This window comes from Staurois parvus, unplaced genomic scaffold (genome assembly GCF_062004578.1).
Source record: "Staurois parvus isolate SC_StPar_1 unplaced genomic scaffold, SC_StPar_1.0 ptg000244l, whole genome shotgun sequence".
Lineage (NCBI taxonomy): Eukaryota > Metazoa > Chordata > Amphibia > Anura > Ranidae > Staurois > Staurois parvus.
In genome coordinates, this window is record NW_028318040.1 from 1,800,183 (window position 1) to 1,813,012 (window position 12,830).

At 40.0% G+C, this 12,830-nt stretch overlaps 1 protein-coding gene across 7 annotated transcripts in view; it reads right to left on the reverse strand.

Moving 5' to 3' along the window:
• The window catches only part of NPNT (nephronectin), a 151,189-nt gene that overhangs the window by 56,901 nt on the left and 81,458 nt on the right, over nucleotides 1-12,830 (reverse strand). For 6 of the 7 annotated variants that reach the window (XM_089680505.1, XM_089680506.1, XM_089680509.1 and 3 more), the window contains one exon: nucleotides 2,838-2,930. The exons of the other annotated variant lie outside the window; for it this stretch is intronic. In XM_089680505.1, the coding sequence (XP_089536631.1) occupies nucleotides 2,838-2,930 (93 nt within the window). The remainder of the gene's footprint in view (nucleotides 1-2,837; nucleotides 2,931-12,830) is intronic. 7 annotated transcript variants of the gene reach the window in all.

A 12,830-nucleotide genomic window follows, 5' to 3' on the forward strand; every position in this document is an offset into this window, starting at 1 on the left:
AGCACCTTGTGAATGTCACAGCATATATTGGTGTTTGCACTCACTCCTTAATGAACATACACTTCCTGGTTTTTAGTGGTGATTATCAAAAGGCTAATGTGCCAAATGGTTCTAGATGTGTGTACAGGGGCCAGTGTGTGTATATTGTTTTTAGGCTGAGAAGATATGTCTACATGAAAAATACCACTATTATATAATACCTGTGCACGCTGAGATTAATCTCATAATCTAAAGGAAAGATTCTTGGCCAGTTTTACTCACCATCTGAGTATGATCTTTGATCATTCAAGATCAACTTAAGTTTATTCTGATTCTTTTGGACTTTAAATTAGGCTAAATGGTAACCAGGAAATAACTAGATCATTTGTGTGGTCACAAGGCAACAGTACTCTGAAAAACAGATCAGTGTACGTGGCTTAACTTAGTAATGAAGCATGTTAATTGTTCAGAATTCAGGATAAAGGAACATTTATACAACACTCTAATTCATTTCATTTTGTTTCTGTAAGTATGGTAGCCATTATATACCAGTGCTTGAAACTGTTCCATCACAAATATTCAGACCATCAGGTGACTTTTTTCATTTCACTCTTAATAGGTTAACCCAACTAAAATTCTTATGTCCGCAGCTTACAGTACATTAGCAAGCTCAGTAAGCTGTAGAGAGTTTTAAATAAAATCTCAGTTCAAATAATGATAATGGACAGAAAAGAAACACAGACGGTAACTCCTTATGTTGTCAGGATAGAAGTAAGTGACCCCTACACTGGGGGTCAGGGTAGAAGTAACCCCTTACACTGGTGGTCTGTGTAGGCAGGAGACCAATCTGCCTCTGCTCTTTCATCAAGGAACACCTAGCAACCTCCGGGGAACTCCAGGGTTCCATGCAACCCTAGTAACAAAAGGCTGTCTTTAAGCTAAAAATGCAATCCTGGCTTATATACGTATAATCGGTCAAGAACATGTAATTTCCAAATCTTTCCAGCCTACCCTAATAACATCTTTTATTACCAGCACTGACCTGATAAAAGCATTCTCTTTCCATGCACTGTAAAACTGTCGAATGATTGTGCAGAAATTATTTGGGTTGTGTCACTAACTATGGGTACACATATTTATGGTCAGAAAAGCTGTCCGTCCCATCTATTGGACTTTAAACAGTTGTGAATATGTACTATCACCATTCCAGATAAGAAATATAGCACTAAAAAGTACGGTAAAACACAAAATCGTAAATTATAAATTATATGATACCAATATAATGAAATTGAAAAATATGAAAGTGACCAAGTTCAATGACCTTATCTAATATAGTGACATAAATAGATGACAAGATATAATATCTGCAAAAGTTTAAGGTGCCAGAAATCAATACACGCACTATTGCGTATGGTGAAGTGCAAATGTACGCACTATAAACATATGGTGAAGTATAGATGTGATAAGAACATCCCCAATTGGCATTTCCAGGTGTATTTGTGATTATTAAGGACCATCTCCTGGTCCTCAGCATCAGGTTACTTAAAACATCAGGTCATCTGGTGGGCATCAGGGGGGCAGACAGCACACCATCAGGTAGTATTCGGCACCAAGGATGGATTAGCCACCAGGAGAATCACACTAGTAACTTCAGTCAGGTCACAATGGGTATTCCTGTAGGAAGCCTGCCTCATTGACACAGTATGCTTGGTACACTTTCTTATGGACACCAAACTACCAGATTGTTACTATTTGGACATCATTTATTCATTGTGAGTTTATTTCATCTTTTCATTTTAACCCTGAATAAATTAAAAGTTACTACACTATGGGAAGTCTTTTTGTTTTGGCTCACTTCTGGTGAGTCTTTTCCACAAGGATACCCATTGTGACCTGACTGAAGTTACTAGTGTGATTCCCCTGGTGGCTAATCCATCCTCGGTGCCGAATACTACCTGATGGTGTGCTGTCTGCCCCCCTGATGCCCACAAGATGACCTGATGTTTTAAGTAACCTGATGCTGATGACCAGGAGTTGGTCCTTAATACTCAAATGCGCATTCATTTGCGCTCTCTGGTGAGTGCAATCTATGGCCATTTATTTTATCTTTCACCATCATGGATCTACACAAATCAGAGACTAATCACATATACAACTGGAAACGCCAATTGGGGACGTTCTTATCACATCTATACTTCACCATATGTTTATAGTGCGTACATTTGCACTTCACCATACGCTATAGTGCGTGTATTGATTTCTGGCACCTTAAAATTTGCAGATATTATATCTTGTCATCTATTTATGTCACTAAAATAGATAAGGTCATTGAACTTGGTCACTTTCATATTTTTAAATTTCCTTATATTGGTATCATATAATTTATAATTTACAATTTTATGTGTTTTAACATACATTTAGCGCTGCATGAGTTTTATCTTATCATTGATGAGATTGTTTGAGGTTTACCTGTTTAAAAAGCCAGTTATAGACCTGGGCAGGTGATCAGTTTTTTGCATGTTTGAGGTTTTTACCTTTTCATGCTAGCTGCTCCTTTTTATATGTTTATCCAGCGCTCGTTTTATCTGATTAGATAAGAATTATACTTTTTCTTCAAGTATCATATTTCCAATTTTATATATTTATAAAGGTTTTGTTTATTGCTTTGATTTCAGAATGTTGGCTTAAAATCAGTTACTGCATAATATAATAAATTAAAATAAAATAAAATCAAAAATCAAAAAGAATAAATCAAAATCAGTTACTGCATCAAATACGAATACATCAAAAAGTAAAAAGGAACAATCATATCTTGGGAAAATCACAATGCAAAGAGAAAATCAACATGCATACTTTACCTTGATTGCAGGTCTTTCCGGTGTAACCAGGGTGACATTTGCATTTATTGGGACCTACACAGTCTCCATGTTTACATGGTGGCTGACAAACAGCTACAGAAAGAAGATATATACAATAAATTTAGTGTTAATAATTGACAAAAGATATAATTTACATAGTTAGTTAAAACAATATAAAGATAAATGTGATCTTAAAATCAAGACTTGAGCTTGCCTAGCATTGCATTCTGTTTCTTCATATAGAGCTTTCCAATAATAACCAAAGCCCATTAATGTAGAACCACTTGCAAATTGTTGAGGATATACTAATACAAATGTTTTTTTATCTTCTTGGATTATTTAGGTGTTATTTGTTAATATTCTCAATGTTTAATTTTTAAGCACAAATTGCTCTCCAAAGTGCCTGGAACGCATACCACAAATAAATTCAAAACTGCTAAAACTGGAGTGATAGTAATAACCATGTTCACACTACTGCATGCATGATATTGGTACAATGTGCAGCAGATGTTGCTTTGACATTCATTTCCAATCGCACCTCAATGTACATACCTGGACCAAGAAATTGCTCCTGCTTCTCAGCACACCGCAACACATGTGATAAAGGACATATGCATAAATTTGCAATATGCTGGGAAAAAATTTAACAGGAATATGTTCATCCCATTGATAAGTGTTAAAAAGTAATTGTACAATTTTATTTTCTATTGGATGATCTCAATTTTAGTTTTGATTATTATTTTAAATAAGAGAGCATTTGTACCTATATTCCCCTTTTGCCAGGAATTCCTTTATTATTCATGTTTAAACAAGTGGATCCTAAAAGTTTGCTGCTGTATCACAAATTATTCCGAGTTTGTGTACCTTATAATTTCTTCAAAAAAGAAGCTGTATTGGAAGCCAGACATAAAACATTGTTGAATCCACACTGACTAGATGGTAAAACTTGAAATAAGTTCTAAGTTCTTTATCATGTTTTCAGTGACAAAACACAAGATATCCCCTAAATATCCCCATAGTAAAAACTAGGGCATGGGTATTTTTATTGTCCCTTATTTGAAAGACTATGCAGCTACCATTATGTGCTTTCCTACAGAATCTATCAGGCAAAATTAAGCAGAAGCAATGTCTACGTTGAATATCATGGAGATAATTGCTGCATTATGTAAAATGGCCTATTACAGCGTAGTACTTTGAGACAGATTTCACATTTTAAAGGAAATGCAGTGGCCAGATTCATTGTTTAATTATCCTTTCGGCACTCTACCTAAAAGTGGTCACAGTTCGGCAGATACCGTGTTAAGAAAGACAAATGGGGAGATGTCTACCTTGGTAGGTGCTTCATCACTTGGCTTATTTAATGTAAGAAGATATTATTCTTAAATGTGGTCATTTTAGAAAAAGGGTAAATTTACGCAAATCAGATTTCTCTCTACCGAAATCAAACCAGCACAGATCAACATAAATAGAAGACCTTTATGCATTCCACCTGGTAGAAGATCTTCAATTTTTCAGCACTACAGTGAACTGCGAAGAATGGCACCATTGCAAGGTCATGGATTTGAGAGACAGTGTAGATCACCAGAACATCATGCACCTCTTTAACTCCTTTAAGCTTATTAGTCACATAATTACAGCAGCAACATTTCAGAGCTCTTAATTCAGCCTCTTCATCAGGTAACAGTAAGGCTGCCATCACTACTACTTTCTGATGAAGAAGTTAAATTAAAGTGTTAGTAAACCCACAACAGTAAAATCAGTCTGTATATGCAGTATAGCATGCTTGTTATACTCACTGTGGAACCTAAGGATCCTCTGCATTGTGTAAAAAGGCCATTTGATCCTTTCTTCTCTGCCCCTCCTCTTGTTCAAATGTCCATGTCTCATCTCCTAAGACATGCTCAACCCGTAGCCACATGCCCATGCTCAGTTTAGTGTGTATTGCTAGAGAGGTGGGTTTTTTTTTCTTGTTTCTTGGGAGAGTGCATGTGATCAGCACAGGGCCAATTAGCACTGTCCAGACAGAGGTCAGGGGGTTTGCATCCTCCTAGAGCAAAAAGAAAACTCCTCCTACAAGCTTTAACCAGTGCTCTACTGAACACTGATAGAAATTACAAGATTGCTCTAACTGCTGATGAGAAAAGGTATTTAGCAGTTTATATTTACTAAAATAATTGCACTTCCATGTTCTGTGTACTGTGGGAGACCAGATATAGTGAATGCAGGGTCCTGGGTTTAGAAACACTTTAATAGCACTGAAATGTTCCTCCTGTATTTACTGTATGTGACTAAAATTTTTTTTTAAAAAGGAGCGCATGATGTGCTGGTGATCCACACTCTCTTCTGGTACAAGAGCAATTCTGCCATGCATGACTTTGTCATACCAATGTATTTATTATTTCCAGGTACTTATATAGCGCCGTCAATTTACGCAGCGCTTTTACATATATATATTGTACATTCATATCAGTCCCTAACCCTCAAGGAGTGTACAATCTAAGGTCCCTAACTCACATTCATACATACACATACTAGGGTCAATTTAGACAGGATCCAATTAACCTACCTGCATATCTTTGGTGTGTGGGAGGAAACTGGAGCACCCGGAGGAAACCCACGCAGGCACAGGGAAAATATGCAAACTCCAGGCAGGTGGTGCCATGGTTGGGATTCAAACTGACGACCCTAGTACTGCCAAGCGGAAGTGCTAACCGCTAAGCCATTGTGCCGCTCCATTATGGCTTATGCCAAAATTGTTTGTGTCAAATACATTAATTGCTCTATAAAAGAATCAAAAATCACTTAGGAAATTGATTAATGAAAATCCTTCTGAAAGTGTCTCAAAAATGTTTGTTAAATATAGCTCAAAGTAAACATTTTTTTTTCTGTTAAAAGAACTCAATTTCAAGTCTCCTGATATTGCAGAAGAGTATTCTGCTACTTTACTGGCACATATGCTATACAGAGTGTACTCTTCCAGAATAGCACATGCATGCTGGAGAGCTAATGGCATTTAGAAGTGCACCCTGAAGGCTTATATTTGAGTGGAAAAAGTGCAAACAGCACTAGTTTGTATAATTAAGTTTTAATTTCTTCTTAATTTTTTAATTCCTGATATATTTAATTCCTATATATTTAGATGCAAATACGACACAACAAAGCTGTGATTAAACATAAAAATGAACTGTTTTAAAGGCTTCTGTTTTAAAATGCAGTGTCCCATTTATTGTTTATTTATTTATTACAGGTACTTATATAGAGCTGTCAATTTTACTCAGCGCTTTACATACATATATTGTACATTCACATCAGTCCCTAACCCTCAAAGAGTGTACAGTCTAAGGTCCCTAACTCACATACATACAGATACAAAGGACCAAATTAGACAGGAGCCAATTAACCTACCAGCATGCATGTCTTTGGAGTGTGAGAGGAAATTGGAGTACCGAAGGAAACCCACACAAGGAGTACATGAAAACTCCAGGTAGGTGGTGCCGTGGTTGGGATTTGAACTAACAACCCTTGTACTGCGAGGTGGAAGTGCTAACCATTTAGCCACTGTGCTGCCCCCATTTTATGTATTAAAAACCATCCATCAGAGTTTCAGAAAAAAAATCAAAATGTCACCCACTTATCTCAACCTGTTGTTACAGCATTGAACAGTTCAGCATCCCCCTCCCAAATTTGCATCAAACTTGTGATAGGTGACTGTAGAAAAAAAAAAAAAGAGGGTCCTGAAGCTTCTCCTCATTTGTAGCCTACCTGAGACCACCTGCTAAAGGAAAAAAAAGCAGACTGATGCTCATCACTGGTCTCCCCTTGCCCTGTGTTCCCAGAGTCACACTGACAATGCTATTCAATGCAATAGAACCTGATTGGCTCACAGTGCTGGCCACTCCCTCTTTCAGACTAGGTTGTAGCATGCAGGAGCGAATAGAAGGTTAAAACACATTTCAGATAACTAAAGTGGTTGCATTTTAAATATATTTTTATGGATTTCAGTGAATACAGAACTGGATTAAAACAACAGGATTCCAATCCCCAATATTAATCTAAATGTCAGTTCACATCTAATTATTTGTTATAAAATCCAGCACATTTTACAGTAAAGAAATACAGTGGTGTCATCTCTCCAGCCTGCTGACTGGGAAGTAAAAAAGCAGCAGCAGACTGATGAGATTAAGTCTCTACTCACTCTGCTCTATCTTCCTATCTGCAGGCTTATTGCCAAACCGAGTGTTTCTGTACAGGACATTACAAGAGGCATTTTTGTTTAAAAAATACAATGAATGTTTTATAAAAACATACACAACAGCATTACTGGGTTGTTTATGCAGTAGAGAATGCTAGATTTCACAGTGAATTTTCATTTAAGGTAAAACAAAGTGAAAATTGCCTTTGCGAAGAACACCTAATCATATGCATGAAAATAAAATAAAAATAAATAAACACATTATTTGCATGCATATGATTGGATGATTGAAGTCAACACTATTTCACCTCATTCATTAACCACCTTCCGCCCGACCTATAGTACGACGGGCGCAAGGTGGATCTCTCGTTCTGATAGGACGTCACATGATGTCCTACCATTCTCACTGCGCATGCGCGGCTCAGGGAGCGCACAGCGCGGCGATCGCCGGTGCGCTGTGTCCCTCGGACACAGCAGATCACGGAAAGAGCCAAAGATGTCGGCTTGGTCATGTGATCAGCTGTGTCCAATCACAGCTGATCACATGTAAACACGGAAATGTCAGTTATCGGCATTTCTCTCCTCTCGAGCTGTCACGCTGAAAGCTCGAGAGGAGAGGAGAGCCGGTAATCGGCTTTCCGTGGAGGGGACATGTACACTGATCATCAGGGCACTGATGATCAGTGTGCCCTGATGATCAGTGTGGCCCCAGAAGTGCCACGTGCCAGTGCCCATCAGTGCCACATATCAGTGCACATCAATGCCACATATCAGTGCATATCAATGCCACATATCAGTGCCCATCTGAGCTGCCTTTCAATGTCACCCATCAGTGCCACCTATCAATGCCAGTCAGTGCCGCCTATCAGTGTCATGTGTCAGTGCTGCCTTTCAGTGCACAACAGTGATGACTGTCAATGCCCATTAGTGCAACCTACCAGTGCCTCCTCATCAGTGCCCATCAGTGCCACCTATCAGTGTCCATCAGTGCAGCCTATCAGTGCCTATCACTGCAGCCTCATTTGCGCATATCAGTGAAGGAGAAAAATCACTTATTTACAAAATTGTATAACAAAAACTAAGAAAAAACTTTTTTTCTAAATTTTCAGTGGTTTTTGGTTTAAGAAAAAATAAAAATCCCAGAGGTGATTAAAATACCACCAAAAGAAAGCTCTGTCTCAAAAAAATGATAAAAATTTCATATGGGTACAGTGTTGCATGACCGCGCAGTTGTCATTCAAAGTGTGACAGCGCGGAGAGCTGGAAATTGGCCTGGGCAGGAAGGGGGTATAAGTGCCCTGTAGGCTAGTGGTTAAACTAAAGCTGGCCACAGATAGATTTTTTTTTTTTGTTAAAAAAATGGACAGTTTTGTCTATTCATACAATTGAGGTGGATGGAGGAATCCTACCAGCAGAGACATTGTCTGCTGACAGCGGGACTCTCCACTGTAAGTGCACACTGATCAGCGGCTGCAGCCACCAATAGAAACATTTTTCCAACAAGCCAATTTGACAGAAATTGATCATTAGGTTGACTTATCAAGCAGAAGCAGCCACATATAGATCAAAATTCAGCAGGTCCCTGCTGAAGAAGCCAAATTTCGATCCATCTCTGGCCAGCTTAATTGAATTTTCTCTTTGCAAACATCATCCAAACATGTGCGAGCAAAAATCAATTTTTTTAAAAGATTTTCTTTGCACATTACTCTTTTACCACATTCACTAAACTAAGTGAATTTTTTTTTTTTCCTTTACTACATAGGGTCAATGTTGCATTTTAAAAAATGTTTAATACCTGGCTAAAGTCCAGCTTTAACACTAGCAAATACTTTCACATCTTTCTGTAATATATCTTTGGTAGATAACTGAAAAACAGTCCAGCTTGAATAAACACTCTGCAGTTCATAAAGTCATACTGGGAGATAAGCAGCCACAATGATGAAAATATAAACTAGTGAACATACACTAATATAACAGACATGAAGTCTGCAGAACCTGATATGCCAACTTTTGATGTTGCCTCCTACCACTTTTTTGTACTTTGGGAGTAATAGGTATATGTTTTACACCAACACAAAAGCAATGAACAAGAAAGGTGTGTGCAAATATTTTTCCTTGTACGTTTCTTATCATTTCAACATATTAATTTTATGCAAATAAAAAAAACAAGGCCCCTTTCACACGGGTGGCCTGGTCAGGTTCGACTGTCCATTTTTCAAACAGACCCAACCAGATCCTCCATTCTCCTCTATGGGCAGCCGGAAAACAGAGCAGACACAGACCTGCAAAAGTGGAGTAGGCACAGACCTGTCATCTGGCAGTTCCTGTCAGCTGAGCAGGGAATCAGCGGACGAATCCCCTGCTGAGCAAAACCGGATCCAGCCCATGTGAAAGGGGCCTAATTAGTACATTTTAACTGCACATGTTTAGCAGCAGCAGTATGAATGCAGAGCTCACCTGTCTAGAGTCTGTTAGCTTTACAGAAAGGCCCAGATGATCAGCATTGGAGGAAACATTTTAGCACTATGTTTAATTTCATTTTAATATAATATTTATTTATTTGAAAAAGAATATACAAGACAAGGTGTAGACCATGAGTACGAGAAGAAATCACAGGTTGTTAAATATACTATTGTTATGATCTTCAACAAGGTGTACAAAAGGTCAGTAGAAGGTTGTTTTGTTTAGTAGTTACCATCATTAGATTCCAATATGCAACATATCCATTATTTGTGGACAAAGAGTGATGTAAGGTTCAGTAGATTCATAGCACTTGGTTATGCTTCACACAGGGTGGTCATACCAGCAGAGTCCATTTACATCCACTGAGATGAATAGACCGTCTGATCAGGTCAGCCTGAGAAACTCACAGGACCTGATCAGAACAGTCTTGTGAAAGGGGCCTAATGGGGGTTGATTTACTAAAACTGTAGAGAGCATAATCTGGTTCAGCCGTGCATGCTAGCCAACCAGCTTCTAACTTCAGCTTGTTCAATGAAACTTGGTTTCTACGCAGAGATGCACCAGATTTTGAACTCTCCAATTTTAGTAAATCAACCCCACAGTTTTCTAATATGTGTTTTTAGGGCTTTTTTTCTCAGAGAATAGGTGCAGAAACTCAACCACACCCCCTTCACAGGGCGAACGTGTGCTTAACCACTTCCTGTCCGGACACTTTTACCCCTTTCCTGTCCAGGGCAATTTTCAGCTTTCAGCGCTATCACACTTTGAATGACAATTGCGTGGTCATGCAATACTGTACCCATATGAATTTTTTACTACTTTTTTTTTTTTTTTTACTAATATTGTACTACTTGTGGGGGGGTGATAAAGATTTTAATTTTTTTTTTTTACTACAGTGATTGCTTTTACACCCATATAGGATGTAAAAGCAATCATTTCTCTTTCTCTCTGTCTGCATTCTTGCAGCCATTGAGAAATACTGAGTGAGCTGTGGTTGGTCACAGCTTGTCACATGGTACAAGGCTGTTGTGAATAGCCTTGTACCATGTGACCATTCACAGATTTCACACGTAGTAAGCAATGATGTCAGAAGTGACATCTTGCTTACTACTTTGCATGTGATCACTGATTGGCCAATCAGTGATCACATGATCGGGACCTCGTACAGAGGTCCCGTCCGATGATCGGTGTGGAGGACACAGCGGGCACCGGATCGCGGTGCTGCGCACTCCCAGGGAGCGCGCACAGCTAGAAATGGTGGGTGCTGTTTATGAACGGCAACCCGCCCCTGGAATGCCACCGCAAGTGGTTAATCAAATGGTGGGCGCGGCCAATTGCACGAACAGTGTATCTTAAAGATGCATTGCTAAATTCCAGGAGTGTGTTATGTACAGAGTTCAGAAGTGCTCTACATACAGAATGCATAGTTACCAGCATTTCAAATATCATTCCAGGGAATTTTTTTTAGCTGATCACGCAACAAGTCACTGTAGAAGGGCAGGCATTCATTTAATTATGGAATGTTTGACGGTAGGTGCAGGAAAGGAGTATGGTGTGTATGACTGTGTGTGCAGGAAAAAATGCGATGTGAATGACCGTGTGTGCAGGAAAAGAGTGCGGTGTGTATGACCGTGTGTGCGGGAAAAAGAGTGTGGTGTGTATAATAGTGTGTGCAAGAAGGAGTGTGGTGTGTATGACAGCAAGTGCAGAAAAGGACTACGGTGTGTGTGACTGTGTGTACAGGAAAGGAGTGTGGTGTGTATGACAGAATGTGTGCAGGAAAAGAGTGCAGTGTGTATGACGGTGTGTGCAGGAAAGGAGTGCGGTGTTTATGACTGTGTGTGCAAGAAAGCAGTGCAGTGTGTATGACGGTGTGTGCAGGAAAGGAGTGCGGTGTGTATGACGGTGTGTGCAAGAAAGCAGTGCAGTGTGTATGACGGTGTGTGCAGGAAAGGAGTGCGGTGTGTATGACGGTGTGTGCAAGAAAGCAGTGCAGTGTGTATGACAGTGTGTGCAGGAAAGGAGCGCGGTGTGTATGACGGTGTGTGCAAGAAAGCAGTGCAGTGTGTATGACGGGGTGTGCAGGAAAGGAGTGCGGTGTGTATGACGGTGTGTGCAAGAAAGCAGTGCAGTGTGTATGACAGTGTGTGCAGGAAAGGAGCGCGGTGTGTACGACGGTGTGTGCAAGAAAGCAGTGCGGTGTGTATGACGGGGTGTGCAGGAAAGGAGCGCGGTGTGTATGACGCGGTTTGCAGGAAAGAAGTGCGATGTGTATGACGCTGTGTGCAGGAAAGGAGCGTGGTGTGTAAGACGCTGTTTGCAGGAAAGGAGCGCGGTGTGTATGACGCTGTGTGCAGGAAAGGAGCACGGTGTGTATGACGCTGTGTGCAGGAAAGGAGCGCGGTGTGTATGACGCTGTGTGCAGGAAAGGAGCGCGGTGTGTATGACGCTGTGTGCAGGAAAGGAGCGTGGTGTGTATGACGCTGTGTGCAGGAAAGGTGTGCGGAGTATATGACGGTGCATGCAGGAAAGGAGTGTGGTGTGTATGCCGGTGCGTGCAGGAAAGGAGTGTGGTGTGTATGACGGTGTGCAGGAATGGAGTACGGTGTGTATGACAGTGAGTGTAGGAAAGGAGTGCCACCAACTTACCTCCTCATACACATCCTGGAACAAACTACTTTAGGTTACATCTCACATGGCAGTATCTTCAAGGCTGGGCAATGAGCTCCCTTGTAACACGTTTCAACATCACCAGTAGAAATACTCCTCCTTCACCTCTGAGCCATCTTTCTGTAGCCAGCACTAGAGGTAGAGCACAAGCATTGCAGAGTGCTGGGAAAGATCAAGGGGCAAAGGAGGGAAGTGAGGGTTCTATGGCGCCTCCGGCTGTCCGAGGAGAGGAGCACTGTCACTTGTAGACAGTAGCCAGGCTTCTGTGTTTTCTCAAATGACAATCGTGAGCAACAAGCACAGGTCCAGTGAAGGGAACTCAATTCCACCAAGTTCCAGCTTCAAAAAAAAAAAGCCCTCTATGTTGTTATATAATCAATTTAGACACACTTAAAAAAGCTAATAAACATATAATAACACTTTTACAGGGCATTAGGGGTCATAGTATGCCAGGACATAACTTTATATATGTGTGTTTTGCTCTGGTTGTTTGGTGTTAAACTAGATAAATAATACTTGAGCATATTGTCATTTTAATATGGATGAAAAAATGGACTATAAATAGAAGTGTGTATTGGAAGTACTGGAGTTTTATAAATACCTGAAAGTACATTTGGAAGCCTTAGGAAATGTTGGGCTGCATTTGCATGGGCCTTCAGCCATGGTGC